The sequence below is a fragment of the Brachypodium distachyon genome, chromosome 1 (genome assembly GCF_000005505.3).
Source record: "Brachypodium distachyon strain Bd21 chromosome 1, Brachypodium_distachyon_v3.0, whole genome shotgun sequence".
In the NCBI taxonomy this organism is placed as follows: Eukaryota; Viridiplantae; Streptophyta; class Magnoliopsida; order Poales; family Poaceae; genus Brachypodium; species Brachypodium distachyon.
In genome coordinates this window covers 52,480,485-52,498,739 of record NC_016131.3, presented here as the reverse complement: position 1 = coordinate 52,498,739, position 18,255 = coordinate 52,480,485, and the positions used below count along the sequence as shown (strand labels likewise).

At 44.0% G+C, this 18,255-nt stretch overlaps 4 protein-coding genes across 5 annotated transcripts; 3 read left to right on the top strand and 1 right to left on the bottom strand.

The window, feature by feature from the left end:
- Positions 1-5,420: 5,420 nt before the first annotated feature.
- On the top strand, positions 5,421-6,863 carry LOC100835180 (disease resistance protein RGA2-like). Its single transcript, XM_003561241.4, has one exon. It carries the CDS (start codon positions 5,421-5,423, stop codon positions 6,861-6,863), a length of 1,443 nt encoding a protein of 480 aa, XP_003561289.2.
- Positions 6,864-7,786: 923 nt separating this feature from the next.
- LOC100834873 (disease resistance protein RGA2) lies at positions 7,787-9,547 on the top strand. Its single transcript, XM_014896551.2, has 2 exons — positions 7,787-9,106; positions 9,206-9,547. The coding sequence occupies exons 1-2, from the start codon at positions 7,867-7,869 to the stop codon at positions 9,400-9,402; spliced, it is 1,437 nt and encodes a 478-aa protein (XP_014752037.1). The 5' UTR covers positions 7,787-7,866; the 3' UTR covers positions 9,403-9,547.
- Positions 9,548-10,552: 1,005 nt separating this feature from the next.
- Positions 10,553-13,815, bottom strand: LOC100827915 (eukaryotic translation initiation factor 3 subunit E). The gene is made up of 7 exons (XM_003557330.4): positions 13,347-13,815; positions 12,696-12,923; positions 12,478-12,599; positions 11,964-12,183; positions 11,563-11,705; positions 10,978-11,115; positions 10,553-10,876 (listed from the first exon to the last, which is right to left on the bottom strand). Exons 1-7 carry the CDS (start codon positions 13,707-13,709, stop codon positions 10,768-10,770), a joined length of 1,323 nt encoding a protein of 440 aa, XP_003557378.1. The 5' UTR covers positions 13,710-13,815; the 3' UTR covers positions 10,553-10,767.
- A 1,531-nt stretch (positions 13,816-15,346) lies between these two features.
- Positions 15,347-18,010, top strand: LOC100827605 (KHG/KDPG aldolase). 2 transcript variants are annotated; one of them, XM_014902196.2, is made up of 9 exons: positions 15,347-15,569; positions 15,709-15,760; positions 15,989-16,024; positions 16,116-16,160; positions 16,345-16,428; positions 16,829-16,894; positions 16,998-17,036; positions 17,270-17,369; positions 17,553-18,010. In XM_014902196.2, the coding sequence occupies exons 1-9, from the start codon at positions 15,436-15,438 to the stop codon at positions 17,702-17,704; spliced, it is 708 nt and encodes a 235-aa protein (XP_014757682.1). In that variant the 5' UTR covers positions 15,347-15,435; the 3' UTR covers positions 17,705-18,010. The 2 variants fall into 2 exon arrangements, with proteins under 2 accessions (XP_014757682.1, XP_003557377.1); XM_003557329.4 differs by having other exon boundaries at positions 15,706-15,760.
- Positions 18,011-18,255: the final 245 nt, after the last annotated feature.

Genomic DNA, 18,255 nt, shown 5'->3' with positions numbered 1-18,255 from the left:
CCTTGTGATCTCATCGATGAAACCAAACCTACATATGTTCGAAGACTGGGTGGGAATGGACTACATCTTTTTATTTTATGATACATGCTCTTCTCAAGAGGAAGTTCCAGAGATAACAATGGCTGATGTGACATATGGATGCATCACGCCACACGGGATATTCAAGGTCCTTGGATGGAAGTCTCCGATACCACCAAACTATTGCTACATCTATACTTGTGAGGTTCGTGAGCCGCTAACTAGAGTCGTCAAGAGGAAACGCTAGCTCTCGATCTGAATAATATTGGTATTAGGCATGGATAATTTTGGATTTATCGTGTTGAAAGCTCTTCTCGATTTACGCGTTTGCAGTTTGAATTCATGAGCCCGATCTATTTTTCCTCTTTGGATGACTAATAAGTAGGGGACACCATGGCACTATGGCAGCGACGCAGCGTAGGCTGCACGGCCATTTGCGTCATTGCTGTGAAAAAACAGGATATGAAGAGGTCAAGTTGCCCATGTTGCTCATGTCTGTCTCATGAAGAGAGTGAATTGGATGCATTAGTCTTCAAGCAAAAAAAAAGCATATTCTACGGTAAATTGGCAAAACACGTACTGTTAAATTGGTCACACTTTTTGAAGTCCGGTGAAGATTATAGGAAAATGTATCAACATCTATAAGTATGTCATGACGGATTTAATATAACAAATTTAGAGTCGTAGATGTTGCTACATTTTCTATAAACTTGATCAAAATTTAAAAAGTTGGAGTCATGACAAAGTTAGAGGCTTAGAGCTTCTTACATTTAGGAACCAAAAGAATATGTTTCTACCGAAAGAATAATTGTTGTCTAGTTTTTTGGGGGAATAAGTGGATACTTGCATTTTTACGAGCTGCCAATTATGTTGTACTTGTCGATGGTTTTACTTTTAGCTCAGCTCAAAAGGACTCGGAGCAGAGCTGCAGAGGCTCCCTGATGTCGATGGAAGAACTTTTTGGCCGTCAAATGGAGATCTGAGAAACCACACCACTGTACAACTAATGCATTTTAAGCTTTTTACAACTTATTTATATGTTTTTGGGTTTGACATTTTGCTTATACCATCATGTAACAATATATAGTTAAAATCCAAAGCAGTGTAAAATTGCAGTAACATTGAAATCATAGATTGTGTGAGTCCTTGTTCAGCAGTAAGAGCATCTCCAGCCGAGGCTCCTAAAAGCCCACTAAACGGGCTTGGGGGGCGGGGCGGATGGGCGTGCCGACGCAAAAAAGCTGACCCAGTCGCGGCCCCCAATTTGTTTTTTCGTCCGACGCGCCCGACTTCAGCGTCAGCGCCTCAAGGCCGAACCCAACCCAAGGAGAGGCAGCTTCGCGCGTTAATGTGGCGAGCCTGCCCTGTCAGCGGCATTAATCATCTTTACCAGCTTGCCTTTGGCTCCTAAGGCGAGTAAAGGCGGTTCGCTGGGTCAAAACGCCGTCGCTTCTAGTCGGTTGCCGCACGGCGCGCCCACACGCATTCCCAATGCCCATTACCGTCGTGTTCACACTGGCCGCCGGTATGCATTTCCCGCCTATAAAAGCATCGCCGGGCCGAGGGCACGCGCCGCTCGTCCTCTCGCCCTCCTCCCCGCCATTCTGCTCTCTCGCCCTCCACCTTCCGCCGATAGAATGGATGGCGCCGCCGCTGGCTCACCGTGGAGGAGGCCGATCGAGGCCCTCCACCGCGGTGGATACCCCTGCACACCAGACACCCGCCTCCCCAGTGTGTGGCTGCTGAGCGTTGACGGCATTCCGACGCCGTCGATGCCTCACGGGCCCAAGAGGCAGGCGGCGATCACCGAGGCGTTCTTGAACGAGATCACGCCGGTGCGGCGCCTCACCAGCATGGAGTTGGCGGTGTTCTTCGAGCATCGCCACGCGTTGCAGCTGGCCCGCTACGAGGGCGTGGTGCCGCCGCGGGCCAGCGAATCTAGTTGTGTGTGTGGGGGGGGGGACACTGGACGGGGTGCTGGCTCACATCGCCGCTAGGAACCAACCGCTGCTATAGTACCTGCCGGCAGGACGCCACCGCTTCTTCCTCGGCAACGCGTTCGGTGGCTCCTCCTCTGCCTCCGCCTCCTCTTCCTCCTCGACGGCGGCACGAACGCCGCTGTCTATGCGCCTCATCAAGGACGAGCTCGGCTCCTCTCGTGGGTGCCGGGCACCGTCGACGCTGCGCGGCCACCTCTGCCTCGTCCGGCCAAAGCCGGAGACGGTGTGGGTGCTGGAGGCAGAAGACGAGCACCGGGCGCTCGAGTTCCGCCGCGACGATGACCCGGAGCAATTCCGGGGGATGCTGGCGGCGGAGCGCGCCAGCCAGCGAGGCCGAGGAGGCACACCGCCTCGGCCTCACAATGACGGACGCCGAAGCCCTCGCCTGGAGCGAGGCGCCCGAGAAGATGGCGGCGGCGGCAAAGAAGAAGTCGGTGATGAAGACGGAGCCCCGCGTCATCGTCCTCGACGGCAACGGCGAGGACTCCGACTTCGACGCCTACCTCAACGCCTACTCCGACTAGGGCGAGGGTTTACTAATTTCAAATTATGCAATAAATTTGCCGGTGTTTAGTTAAATTTCGTCGTGTTCAGTTAAATTTTGACGAGTATCCTGAAATTTTGCCAAGTTTATATTTTTTGGGATTTGGTATTGGACCCGTGGCTAGGTCACGACAGAACCCAATTTTTTTTCCGCCAACAGCCCCCAAACAGATTGAAAATCGGCCGTGCCAGACGCCGAATGGGGGAGATGCTCTAAACGGCGGCTGCCTGACCGAAGAGCATGGCTAAGACATGGAACGAGAAAGAACCAACATGTGCTACCATGACCGGTATGCATGTCTCTCCTTGTCTTGTGGATAATGGACACAAAATGTTACTAATCCTTTGCAACGATCTACAAGGAAAGCACGGTCAAATGTGACCCCATTACAAGTTGGCCAGGGCATCAGGTTATGGTTCCTTTTTGCCAGGCTCTGGTGATAGTGGGTGGCTCTTGCACTCCTTTGGACACCGGCGAGACGGTGATCTTCACCCCCCTTCGTCCGCTGCTCCGGCGGCTAGAGGAGGGGTGTGGGCTCTAGTTCTCGTGCAGTGGTTCTATAGGTTTAGGGTCTCATCTTCGTCTAGTAGCGCCAGATTGGTGAGGTTGGTGCTGTGTCGAATAAGGTTGCCCCGGTCTCTTCCTCACCAGGTGGCGCTCTCCCGGGCGGCACCACTGAACCGATGGCCTCGTCTGCTCATCGTTCGTTCAGAGCGGTGAAAGCATTGTTTCGTGCGTCTGCCGGTTGCTGCCTCTCCTGGTGGTGCCGCCAGGTTGGACAAGTTGGTGCTGGTACAAGGTTGGTGGCCCGACGGCAGTGGATTTGGCGTTCTTCCCCGGCAACGGCGGCGGGATACGCCAAATCTGGGTCCAGGTCGCCGTGGGGAATGTCCTCGGCCGACACGCCACATCATCAAGTGCCTGTTTTGCAGGTTTGGTCTTCGGTTCACAACGCCTTCATGGCTATGGCGTTCACCTGGATTTTGGATCGCTGGTATTCTGGCTCTTTCTTCGGCGTGCGTCCCGACGGCGCTGGTGATGGAGAGTGGTTTCAAGTCTGGTTGTTTGCAAGGACCCAGAGGGGCTTTCTAGTGATATTCTTTTGTTTGGGGTTCTCTATGCAAAGTTTCCTGGACAACTGTTTCGTGCTAGTCTATCTGATTGTTTCCGCTTGTATGTGCACTTGTGTACTCTGTTTTATTGGTTAATATAATATGTGTGCTTCAAAAAAAATGTGGAAAATTATGCGTCAAATGAGCCAACATTTGGCTTGAAACCTTCAATCCGGCTCACGTCCGCTATGACTCAAAAGTAGTAGAGAGAATTTCATATTTGCCACTCAAATTTTGCTCATATGACCAAGTGCCACTCAGAATTTTTTGTTCCAAATTTGCCACTCAAATTTTGCATTGGGTATAAATATGCCACTACCGTCAGTTGACCGCTAGTTGACCGTCATGTAAGAGATGAAAAAACAATTTTACCCCCAACCAGTATATTGATTTCCTTTACAACAAAGTCGCCCTCCGTTTTTTATATAGGGTGTATATTGCCCAGAGCGAATAGTAACGCAACTTCCGACCGTGCGATCCGAGACGCCACATGCACAGTCTGGCACACGCACGATCTCAACTGCCGCATGTAGTTGCGCATGAGAAAAATTGGACCATTTATCAACGCCCAGTGAGCATGCATGCAACTAACTACCTACGAGTACATTTTCTGCACGGGAGCAACAGAGAGTGAGATTTTGTATTTTTCGGCCAAATCGCGCACGCGTGTAGACGAGCAGATAATTTCGCCGTGGACAAAATTGATTGGTTAAAAAAATTGTTTTGCATTTAAAACAATTTCGTTTGATTTTTTAGGAGGCAGGGGGCGGATGTTAGAAACGTTTACTTCAGCATGGTTGCTTCAACATGTGAATCCAGAGGTATTTTGCTCGATATGAAAAAAACCGACAATTGTTCATTCTTGCTTAATGGTCAACTGAGGTAGTGGTATATTTGTACCTCATGTAAAATTTAAGTGACAAATTTGAAACAAAAAAATTTTAAGTAGCACTTGGTTGTATGGGCAAAATTTGAGTGGCATACATGTAATTCTCTCAAAGTAGTAGTAGTACTGGGGGAGCAGCAGAAATGATCAGTCAACACATATCCTGTCAAGCCATCCATGGCTGTCCCCATTAGATCGACGGTTCCAATGCACAAGCAACTCCGGGGTCCGGGCGCCCGGCGGGTGGCCATGGACAACCCAGCCGCCGGCTCCGCCCCCACATTCTGGCGCCCCATCGGTCGAGTGTTTGTCGGCGTAGCGAGACCGTACCGCGGGGTTTTCCCCATCTAGGTAGAAATTCTGGGATCTGGAGTTGAAACCTTGGATTTATCGTGTTGAAAGCACTTCTCGATCTACGCGCTTGCAGGTTGAATTCGTGAGCCGATCTATTTTTCCTCTTTGGATGACTACGTCTAAGTAGGCGACACCATGGCAGCGACGCAGCGTAGGCTGCACGGCCATTTGCGTCATTGTCGTACTGAAAACCAGGATAGGGAGAGGTCAAGTTGTCCATGTTGCTCATGTCTATTTCAGGAAGACAGTTGATTGGACGCAATTGCATTAGTCTTCAGGAATATTCTACGGTAAATTGGTAAAACACGTGTTGTCGTAAGTTTTAACCATGATGTAAAACTATCACTTTGTTGACCAGCAATGACCAGAAAAGGCAGAAACCAACTATAAAGGCATACCAAAGAGTTTCAGAGACACCAAATTCCACAGCACAGTGCAGCAGCGCTCTGAAATTCCAAATGGACATCTTCGTTTCTGCAGTGTTGGGTGAACTCGCTACAAGATCCATGAGTCTGTTCATCGACAGGTACTCCAAGAAGCAGGCGCGGACGGTGGAGGTTAACCTGGAGAGCATTCTACTCCGAGCGCAGGTCATCATCGATGAAGCTGAAGGACGACACATCACAAACCAAGCGATGCTTCGGCAGCTGAGCAAGCTGAGGGATGCCATGTATCAAGGTTACTATGTGCTCGACACCTTCAGATACAGAGCTATAAAGGAAAACAAAGCTGAAGATCATCAGGTGCTGAATCACTCTTGGAATCTGTCCAAATTCAGTTATGCAAAACATCTTTGTCTATCTAGCAGCAGCAGCAGTAACAGCACAGAAACTTCACAAGGACTTCAAGCTGAAGATGTCCTTAACAGTTTGAGAACCATGGTTCTTGATTTCCATGAGTCGATAATGTTCTTGACAACATATCCTCGCCTGCACCGCCAACCTTATAACATGCATCTCTTGCTGGAGAAGTGCATGTTTGGCCGCCAGATGGAGATGGAACTAGTCATAAACTTCCTGTTGCACACACAACCTTGCATTAATAGTCTTGACAGGTTTGATGTCCTACCAATTGTTGGTCCAGGGAGATCTGGAAAGAGCACCCTTGTCGCTCATGTCTGCAACGACGAAAGAGTCCGGGATCATTTCTCACAGATTGCTTTCTTCGGAAACAGTAATTTCAGAGATGAAGATATAGCCATTTTGACAGATGGATGTCCAATAAGACATAAGCAGAACAAGAAATTGCTAATTGTTTTTGAGGTTGATGGCGAACTCAGTGTAGATTTATGGCAATGCCTGTGTTCTCTCTCTAAAAGGTTAACTGCAAGTGGTAGTAAGATCATAATCACAAGCCGGTCTGACAAGATCACAAAGCTTGGGACAAGACAGGCTCTGATTCTGAAGCCTCTGCCTCATGAAGCATACTGGTATTTCTTCAAGGTGATAACGTTTGGAAGCACAAATCCTGAGATGCATCCTAGACTTGCATATTTGGCAATGGAGATAGCAAAGATGCTGAATGGATCTCTGCTTGCTGCACACGTCATCTCTCGCCTACTAGGAGGTAATTTTAACATGAATTATTGGTGCAAGGTTCTGGAATTCATGAGACGGTCTGTAGCAAAACATATCTCCATGTATGGTGAGCATCCTTGTGATTTGGTTGATGAAAATAAACCTACATATATGGCAATGCTGGGTGAAAATAGTGGTGAAGATCTTTTTATTTCTGATACGTGCTCTCCTCAAGAGGAAATTCCGGAGATTACAATTCAAGATGTGGTGTATGGAGGCGTCAAGCCTGATGGGATATTTAAGATCCTTGCATGGAAGTCTCAGATACCACCCTACCATTGCTACATCTATACTTGTGAAATTCGTAAATCACAGGCTAGAGTTTTCAAGAGGAAGCGCTCTCTGAATAATAAGTGTGTTAGTTGTGGTTAATTTTGTAGCTGAAAGTCTCATATAAATCTATGTTTTTACTGAAAGAGTGAGTGATAGTATTGTGAGCTTCAGTTTATCTTTCTTTTGTAACAAGTGGATAATTGCATTTATATGAGCTGTCAAGTGTCAATTAGCTGTGCTGATCAATTATCGTATTCTTAGCATACCTCATAGAGGCTTTTTACTGTGATTCCAAGGATAGGTCTTCTGGAAACCATATCTGAATATGAGCTTATTGGTCATCGAATGGAGATCTGAGCGACGCATCAACTGCACAACTGCTACATTATTATTTTTTTAGGCAACTAACGGCTACATTATGGTTGCTATATGTTACAGAAGCCAGCAGACAGGGCTGCTTACTGTTAAGAAGAGATTGGAGAACAAAGTGTATTTAGCAGTAAATTAAGCTTATGTAGTCCAATTTGATCTGGTATAATGTAAGGTGGTTGCCACGTTTTGATTGACAGAAAGTGCACTGAACCACAGGTAGCAAGTCCTTGTTAAGTCATTTCAGTGATTTTCAGGATTATAAAGAAAAGCCTTATAAACATAAACCTGTAAGTTGATTCGAAAATATGACCATGTCCTTAGCCGTCGGCCCTCGAACGACTGGGACATCTTTCAAGGCTGCGCAGCCACTAGAGATTATTCTTTCCTTGATTGTTCCCATACGATCCATGATACCGATGCACAAGCAAGTACAGGCCCGCTGCCGGCTGCCGGTCAGCGTAAAGTTTGGGGTCTGGAATTGAAAGCTATTTCCCGCTAGTCGACAGTTTGATCTCGTAAAGCATGACAGGTCTCTCCTAATATGGTTTAGCTGGTTGAGTAGTAGTACTGCGTAGAATTAAATGAGGTAAGAGCGGCGTTGGCTGCCGGTCAAATTGCGCTGAGAAACAGTAAGAAAAGCCCAACTAGCCCATGTTGCTCAAGTCTATCTCACGCAAACAGTAGAGGGAGAAATGCCACAGGATTTGAAAGTGCCTGAATCAATCATGGGATGCATCCAGCAGTGACCATAAATGAAGCTTTAGGTACATCAGATTCCACGGCTCAGTTCCAAATGGAGATTTTCCTTCCGGCGGTGGTCGGTGAACTTGCTACAAGATCCATGAGTTTCTTCATCAAAAATTACTGCAAGCGGCCAGAGCAGTCCCCGGTGGTTAACCTCGAGAGGATTCTACTCCGAGCTCAGGTCATCGTCGACGAGGCCGCGGGGCGTTGCATCACAAACCAAGGGATGCTTCAGCAGCTCAGCATGCTGAGGGACACCATGTACGGAGGTTTCTACGTGCTCGACGCCTTCAGATACAGAGCTATTGGAGCAAACGAGGATGAAGATCGTCAGATTATGAGTAAGCCATGGGCTCTGTCCAAATTCAGTTATGCAAAACGTCTCTTTCTATCTAGCAGCAGCACAAAAACTTCACAAGAACTAGAAGTTGAACAAGTCCTTGACAGTTTGAGAACCATGATCCTTGATGTGAGTGAGTCGGTCATGTTCTTGGCAACATATCCTCGTCTGCTCCGCCAGCCTTACAGCATGCATATCTTGCTGGAAAAGTGCATGTTTGGCCGCCAGATGGAGATGGAACTGGTTGTCAACTTCCTCTTGCACACACAACCTTGTAGTGGTACTAGTCTTGGCAGGTTTGAGGTCCTCCCAATTGTTGGTCCAGGGAGATCTGGAAAGAGTACCCTTGTCGCTCATGCCTGCAACGACGAAAGAGTCCGTGATCATTTCTCACAGATTGTGTTCTTTGAAGATGGTAACTTCGGACATGAGGGTACAGCCATTTTGAGAGATGAAAGCACATCGAGACATGACAAGAATGGGAGATTGCTGATTGTTTTTGAGGTAGTAAGGGAACTCAATGAAGATTTATGGGAATGGATGTGTTCTCTCTCTACAAGGTTCACTACAACCGGTAATAAGATTATAATCACAAGCCGGTCCGACAAGATCAGAAAGTTTGGCACAGCACAGGCTATGACGTTGAAGCCTCTGTCTCATGAGGCGTACTGGTATTTCTTCAAGGTGATTACTTTTGGAAGCACGAACCCGGAGATGCACCCGAAATTTTTGCATTTGGCAATGGAGATAGCGAGGATGCAGAGTAGATCTCTAGTTGCTGCAAATGTCACCGCTCGCGTACTTAAAGATAATTTTAACATCAATTATTGGTGCAACGTTCTGGAATTCATGAAAAGGTCTGTAGCAAAACTTCACTCTATGTACGGTGAGCATCCTTGTGCTCTGGTTAATAAAGATAAACCTACATATGTGGGAATACTGGATGGTGAATATCTTTTTGTTTCTAATACACGTTCTTCTAAAGATGAAGTTCCGGATATTAAAATTCAAGATGTGGTGTATGGAGGCGTCAAGCCTCATGGAAGATTTAAGATCCTCGCATGGAAGTCTCAGATACTGCCCTACCATTGCTACATCTATACTTGTGAGATCCGGGAGCCACAAACAAGAGTTGTCAAGAGGAAGCGCTCAGTGAATAATAAGTTTGTTAGCTGCGGTTAATTTTGTCGCAGCAAGTCTCATGTAATGTTGTACTGTCATCTCATATAAATCTATGGCTTTGCTAAAGAGCAAGTGATAATATTGTGAGGTTCACTTTGTCTTCGTTCCGTAACGTGTGGATGAATATATAATTGCATTTCTATGAGCTGTGAGTTATCATAATCTTCACGTAGATATCAAAGAGGCTTTGTACTGTAATTCCAAGGATAGTTTCTCGGGAAATCATATATGAAAATGAGCTTTTTGGCCAACGTATAGAGATCTGAGCGATGCACCATTTTACAACTGATACATTACGATAAGATCGACCCGAAGCTTCCAAGAGGCTATGATTCTTGGTTGAGAACGGAGAATTGGGAGGGCTCGGGCGGGGGAATTGAGATGGTATGGGGTATGAACCTTGTGAGAAGAAAAAAAAAAACCACCCCATAGTTTCACGAATGCTAACTCAACAAAATTAAACTCTTAAACATGATTTTGACCAAAAGTGTTCCCCCTGCCAAGCTTAGTGGTACAGATGCGGTGTTTTTAAGTTGTTGGACTGAAGTGTTCACACCACCAAGTTAATGGACCACCAATGCGTTACTCTTAATCTTATTTGTTCTCTTTTAGTTATAATACTCTTATTTTAAATTTTCTCAACACGTTCTGATATTATTTCGTCTAGTTCTTTTAGTTGAAATGTTGAATAACATATTTTATCAAAGGGTGATGTTTACAATGGTTTTTTATCTGGTGAGTGTAATCCTTATCCTTTTTTAATCTATCAAGGTGGCCTGTGCAAATGCGCGATCAGATTTGTTGCAATTTTCACATGTCCGGTACTGAATTTTTGTTGGCTACAGTTATTTGAGCTCTCTCATTCGGACTAATGCTTGCTTTAGACGTCTAGAAGCTACTAGAAGAACCTATATCTGAAATGAAACTTGCTAGAAATTTGGTAGTCTTTTTGGTAGTTCTTACTTATTATATTAGAAATGTAAATTCAATTTCAAATTTTACTCAAAAATGTATTTGTAAAAAGAATTAGGGACCTGTTTAATTGTCAATAGAGGATATTGGGATCGTCTGTGCTAGATGTGATTTTCTCCCAGACATCAATGTTCCCATTCGAAGTCACACAATTTGGCACTTGGGGATACACAAGAAATACCGTGACAATCAGGTATGAGTGATTGCAATACTAAATAAACAATTAACTTGAGTAACAGAATTCCGAGTACAAAACATTATAAACGTCAGCATAAGCTATAGCAAATTGCAGATCACCGTCTGTGTGATTCAAGTACTAACAACAAAGGCGCAGCCGAAGAACCAAGCTCCCAAACAATTCTTGCCGACTCAAAACTGCAGATGCTTTTAGTCTCACCGGGCAGCCTGCTGTGCTGCTGCATGACCTGGATCCACAAGGCTCTTTGCTAGCATGTAAGTTCGGGCGTTAAGGTTCTTCATGTTCTCAATGATCTGCTCATGGCTGCAAAAGGATTGATAGAGATATTACAATTCTGGCAGAAACAAGTAAATATTATAATACAAATTGGCATATTGTGATTAAGTAGGGCTGGAGCAACTTACACGTTAACATGATTGGTCGTCATGATAAGAGTTCCTGTCACTGAATCAATCTTGGCATCCAGTTTTGAACTCTTGACCAAGTTCATTATCCATAATTCCGCCTCGTCGTAGGTCATGTTCATCTTCTCCGCAAGCATGCTGTTTGTTGCAAAATATTGGAAGAACATCTTAGATATATTTATTAACAATCTAGTTCTCCTATGCTGAAGAGACAATATGAAACATAAACATACGATAATATATGCTCCTAAACTAAAAGATTGGAATAGGTTTTCAACCCTCTGGATGTTATACAGAGTAAGCATTATTCCTGAGTCCTAACAGGCTTACCACAGATAGCAACGATTGAGCCTAATGATATGTGTTTTTTACTCTCGAGTGATGTATGACAGGCAACAACATACAGGAAAGAATGCAATACAGTTACTATGAAATAAGTAAAGAATAGCCAGTAGCACGATAAATAGTTCATAACTAGTGTATGCTAACTCAGGCAACACTTCACAACAGCACTTTCTCCAATCAATGATTGCAACTGAATTACGGAATTCATTAAAAAGTGGAGATGAAGGCACAAACACCTACCCAATATCTATGCACCGATGTATACGGCAGTAAGTCTCGAAAATGAACAGGCGAGCATTTTCAAGGAACTCGTCTCTTAGGGGAACAGTGATGAAATTCCCTTCTTCAATGCGCTTTCCCAGAAAGGGATCATTCAATATAACCTAGAAAGGCAGCCATTAGAAAAAAAAACATAACAGACAGTTCTGCAACACATGAAAACTGCTGAGGCAATAGGGATACCAAAGCGACAAAGCAAAGAACAAATGCAGTTTGTAACCAAAGGATTGAAAAAAAAAAGGAAATACAACATATAAATAATGAGCAAACTGTTAACTCAAGCAGTGTACAGAGGAGCATGTTGACACAAGTTTAATAAGCAGAATGACCATGAATATTGGTAGAAAGAATCTTAAACTTACCTGCTCGCACTCAATGAGTTTCTGTTGTGCGCCATCGAAATCATAGTTCACATACAAGCATTCGAGGAATTCAGTTATGGGATCCTTGTAGCACTGCTGCTCCTGCTGAATGACTTTAATCAATTCTTTAAGCATATTCCTTCTCCTTTTGTTCACAACAACTGCAGCAGCAAGGTATCTCAGAAGATGGGGTGCGTTTGTCTGAATTGCATTCAAGTACCTGGGAAAAGATAGAGAGAAGTATGTTTAGAAAAATGGGCTCATATAAATTGGATAAAACCATCTCCAATCCTTTTGTGAAGAAGCCTTTTGCATAAAACTCAATCACATTTCACAATTAGCTCAGTCTCTTGCTCTTATTTGTAAATTCAAACCATGAAAGAAACTAACAATGCCCAGGTCGGTACTCGGTAGTTATAATGTTATACACACAATTTATGGTTAATTTAGACTAGATTATCTATTAAAAATATAATACATTAGGACTAAATAATTATAAGCTTCGTAAACAAACCTGTCCTGGAAGAACAGATCGATGATCCCATTTCTTCCATTTTCATGGTTAAAGAAGATAAAGAGACTCCAATGCATCAGCCATATTCTGCTGTGGAGCTGATTTATAGGTGATGAGAAGTTCTGCAAAAAAAGAAACATGGCCAAAAATTTATAAAGATGTTACATAAGGCGAACTAAAAAGGACAGAACATACATATTAGAATTTAGAAGGCAAACCTTTGAATCAATAAGCTCCTTCAACCGATTAAGCTCCTCCTGTGCAACATCCCAGTTCTGCATCAATATCTCTGCAGCGAGCTTTCCCCACAGCGCACTCAAACTCCTCTCACTGTTTGTGCACAAAGCACGATACTGGTACAAGAAATCAGCAGCTCCTGAGTAGTTCCCACACTCAAACTGAAATTTAGCATATTGATACAGAGCTTCAATCTGGTCAGGTCCAATCTGTATCATTAACAAGGATTTGATTAGTTAGTTTGCACATAACACGTCAGATTATACAATTAGATAATCATCATATATTCTGAAGATTTTTGCAATAAGCAGAGCTCCTTGAAGCACAACTAAAGGAAATTTTATAAGAGAGAACGAGTTTAACCACAGAAGTCATGACTGACAAACTCGCTAACAGTTGATGGTTGGAAAACCAACATCACAAATTGGAACATTACTAAACCTAATAATAAATTCGAAGTTAATAAAACGGCAGTCAACAGAAGGATCGAACTATCATGTAAGGGCAATAATCATTACAATCTAAGGGCACAAAAGCCAATCGCACAATCCTTGAGAGTTAAGCATACCCAAATATACTAGGTCAAAAATTCCAACACGCGACCCAACCCATAATCGTAGTGGATTACAGACCTGATAGCGTTCCTGGAGCATGTGGATGTTGTACTGCTTGTCGGGCCTGAGCTCCTGGACGAGCTGCGGGTTGGAGAGGAACCCTACAAGCGGCGCTGCGGCCTCGTCGAGGGTCCTGAGCCTGGCGACGACCTCTGAGCGGCGGGCGACCATGTCAGCGGGGACGTCGTCGGTTCCGTGGAGCGACTTGTGGATGTCCATGGCGTAGTCGACCATGTTGGTGCCGCTGAGGAGGCGGATCTTGGCCTCCAGGATCTGGTCGTCGGCGTAGAGCTGGCGCTCCTGGAGGAACTCCAGCAGCGGGAACACCAGATGGCAGTCCATCTGCGCGGCCATGCGCGCCGTCAGGTCGTGCTCCGCCATGGCTGATGCTCTATCCGGTGGCTCTATCGGGGGTTTTGTTTTAGGGTTCGAGGGCGGCGGCGCGAGGGGAGGGGGAGAAGGGGAATACGGGAGAGGTTGGGTTGGGTTTATTGGGCTGGGCTTGAGGTTTTGTGGTTTCTGCCCTAAAAAAAATGGATGTCCCATGGATTAAGTGATCTGCTGCCGTTCATGGTCGTCTAGTCATGGAATCAAGCGGTTGAGATTGAAAAATGATTAGTTCTTTCCTATCCCGTTGCAATGCGTTATATTGGGTTTTGTTAATTTGAGCTTGCCCGATTGGTTTTCTTTTGATTTGGATGTTTTTTTCTTTCATAGGTTTTCTTTATCTGCATTCGTTGTGCTGGATTTGCTTATCAAAATTTGTTTGAAAGAGTAAAGTGCACCGTAGGTCCTAAAACTATTCGGGATGTGTCAATTGAGTCATAATTCTATCAAAATGCATATTTGGATTCTAATTTTTTGTAAGTTGTTCACGCGTGGTCCTAATCGAGCCCGAGCCACCGCTGACCGGCAGGGGCAGAGCTAGGTTATATTAATGGTGTCAGTTAACACCAATGAATTGTAGCAATATTCCTTTGTAAAATTTCTACAAATGAATAATATGCTTTACTTTTACAAAGCTAAGTAAAGCATATTATTCATTTGTAGAAAATGGCACCGGGCCAGCAAAGTTGACACCAGTGGCCCTCCATCCTAGCTTCGCCCTTGTTGACCGACCAGGTGGCAAGTTGACTGCCATGATGGCCAACTGTTGGGTCGTTGGAAATTGAAAATTCAGCATGTTTGATTGATGACTAACCTTGTTGTGTCTAATCTCATACAGATTGTGGTTACTAAAAACAAGTGGTGTATAAACACATTGACGTATCCGGTAAAAACAATCTTCCGATGAAAACTCTGTGAAACCATTATAAAAATGATTTCAGGTCAAACTCAATCTCGTTTAGTAGCAATAAAAAACCAAATTCAACATGAATAGCGGTTCTGTACAGTTTGACATCATTCACTTGTACATTCTCTTTTCTATTCCTTCCAAATGTATTTGAGTTTTGATTTGAATTTTTGCATGTTGGTAGAACATTACTCCTTCAACATATGGTATTTTTTTTAAAAAAAATTGAAACTACAAATTTTGGTTTCTAAAAAATTTGCACCATAAAAATGGTTTTCACTTGATTCTTTCCCGTACAAACACACCATAAGTGTAACCAAACACGTAACTACCTGATACTTTCCCCGTACAAACACACCCTAAATCTAACCAGACACCTAACTGTTAACTTCTATTTAGACTTTTTTTTACCACTAACTTATACTCCCTCCGTTCTATATTAAGTGGCTCAAATTTGCTAAAATATGAATGTAACTATACTTAAAAAGTGTCTAGATAAATGTAATAAAAAGTCACTTAAATGGGACGGAGGTAGTATTTAGACTTGGTAAGGAGATTGGGATTTTATATAAATTTCAGGCTACGGAAATTAGCCGACCTGTTTTAGTTACTTCTTTGGAAATGCACCACAGGTTCACCGCGAAGGAACAGTTTTTTTTTCTTAGACGAAGCGAAGGAACAGGTTGACAAGTCTGAGGCTGTAAAAAAAAAAAGGTTGACAAGCCTGAGAAAAGCAGAGCGGAGGACAACGCTTATCTCACAACTCTACTGCAGAACTGCGCTCATTGGAGGGCGGTTCCCGCTCGCTCCAGGATGCTCGTTGCCGCTGCACAGCCGCCTCGACCCACCTCCCAGCTTCGCCGTCGCCGGCGAGACCCGTCGCGGCCACCGAAGGCGCTCGCCTCCATACTGCGCTCGCGCGTCATCGCCTGCCTCCGCGCGCAAGAGTAAGCAAAACGCCGCCCTCACCCAATTAATCCCTGCCGGCGCCCGGCACCTGTTTGGCGTTTGGTCTCACCAGAGCAAAGATTAAGAATTGTCTCAACTTCTCTTCTTGGCTCTTCTTTCTATGTCTCCTTGCAGCAGTGACATGGCATTGCAGGCGGCCCACGCGGCCGTGCGCGGCGGCGTATCTGTGGTGAGTTAGTTGCTCCAATGCGGTCTTTGTTTTGTTGGGTGCGTGGTGGAGTAGAATTCTAGGGTGCTTGGTGTTCTGAATGAACCCTCCAGAGGAGGAGGTTCTTTCTTTCTGAGCTTGTGTCTCTGGGGTTCTTTCCATCCATGCTAAACATTTTCTTTACATGTTAGTATTGTACTGTTGTTTGATTCCTCCCTGGTTCTAACAAACATGTGCTATGTTGTTCAGCTAGAAATTGTGATGTCCACTCCTGGAGTGCTGGAGGTGGTGCCTTCCTCACCATTCTTTTAAAATGATCACCATTACTCACTCCTTGCTAGCTTCCAAGTGATTGGTTAATCTTCTTACCATCCAGGTTGTTGAGGATCTTCGCAGGAGTTATCCTTCTTTGACATTTGGCGTAAGGCAAACCTTGCATTACTTCACAGGCAGTTATTTCCCGATGTGTTTTTCAAAAGTGATAAGTCGCATTATACTACTCCATCAAAGCTGGCCTGGCCTGTGCAATCTCAGTTATCTCAAACTATCAGGCACATCGTTAATAGCTCGTGATATTTACTGATTTTTCTGCACCTTCTACTTAGGTTGGCACGGTCCTAAGTGTTGATGATGCAAGGAAAGCAATTAGAGCCGGTGCACAGTTTCTCATGAGTCCTGGTACAGTCATGGTAAGAGGCAGTAGTAATGCATTTCTAATACTGCTTGTTTTACTAGAAATGCACATTTTCCTATATTCAGTTATTACTTTTTAACATCTTCGAGTGTTATTACTTATTACTAACTATATACTTACATCACTAGGAACATTCCCTATACAGTTTGTCATGTAAAACATGCTACTATTTTATTTTAGATATATCAAAGATCCTTGCAGGCTTTTAGTTTAGGGCATCGGTAATTTTATTTCACAAATTGACTCCTATTTCTTGTGTGTGCTTTGAGTTGCTTTACAGGATGCAATATTTATGGATAACAAATAGATTTTGTGATAATACAGTTTGTATCCAAACCGGTACGCCAATGTAACATATAAATGCTGATTGATTCTTGCGTATTTTATTGCTCAAGGAAATACTTCATGAACTTGAAGAAAGTGAGGTTCTGTATATTCCAGGAGTGTTGACGCCAACTGAAGTATGTACCAAATGCCACATACCAACCTCCATCGAAATGAATTGACGCAGTTCTGAGTACCTAATTTTTGGCCTAACATGTTTGTTATACATGATTTTTGCAGATTATATCTGCTTGCAGTGCTGGTGCTAAAATCGTTAAGGTTTCATGACTCATATCTCTCCTCTTGTAGTTATGTGTAGAAAGGTCAGAGCATTAACTATATATTAAGACGATAACTTTTTGTCAGATGTTGTTAAACAATTCCTTCTCTAGGATCGTTTTGAGCAAAATCTGTTGTTTTATTTTGTGACGAACAAATGTGTTAGTTTCGATTAGTTTTGTTGGCCATCTGAGTATCTGACATTAGTTGGTTTGTGTGTCGAATTTAATTAGGTGTACCCAGTTTCAGTGATGGGTGGAGAGATGTACATGTCTGCTCTAAAGAAACCATTTCCTGTTCTACCAATGGTTGCTTCTCAAGGAATTACCATCGGTAAGATGGCTTGTGTATCCATCCCTACTTGCTTCGATGCCTAAATAGCAACATCCAAATGTTCTTTTCCGAATACATAGACACTTTAAGTTAGCCACAAAGAAATAGATTACCGCACTTAATCAAAGTAGAGCTGCCGGTCTGCTATATGAAACATTCACACTGATATGGCCCCTCTGGCAGATTCAATCAAGTCGCACATGGAGGCAGGGGCGTCTGCAGTGGTGTTATCGGATGCTATTTTCAACAAAGAGTTGATGGGAGAAAGGAAATTCGTTGAAATTTCAGAACTTGCAAATCGGGCCACTTTACAGGCATTGCAATCTGGAAAATGACGTACAACCAAAAACCATTTTGCAAGCATTGCAATCCAGAAAATGGGGTACACAGTACGCAGTCTGATATTTCAACGATTGGGATTCAACATGTCCTCCACTCATATTCTATGCTCTATAAGAATAGGCAGGCAGCCGCTGAAGTTTGATCTGCGTGCAACAACAAAAATCAAGGATGGTACCATTTTGTTAGGAAGGGTGGTTTAATCTGCCTGCTGGAAGTACAAGTATTGTCACTACTACAGAAATGGTTATCATTAACGGTCGAAAAATCATATCAGTAACGGTCGGGGCCGCCGTTTATAACTTCGTGTTACTGATGATACCCATCATCAGTAACGGTCGTCCGGACCGTTACTGATGTACAATCATCAGTATATATACATTAGTGGCGGTCGCTCCTCCCGGACCGTTACTGATGTATATATCATCAGTAACGGTCGCGTTGCCGCATCAGTGTCGGTCGAGCGACCGATACTGATACATTTTCGGTATTTAAAATAATAATTAAAAACACAGTAAATACACAGGAAATACACAGCGAATTATAT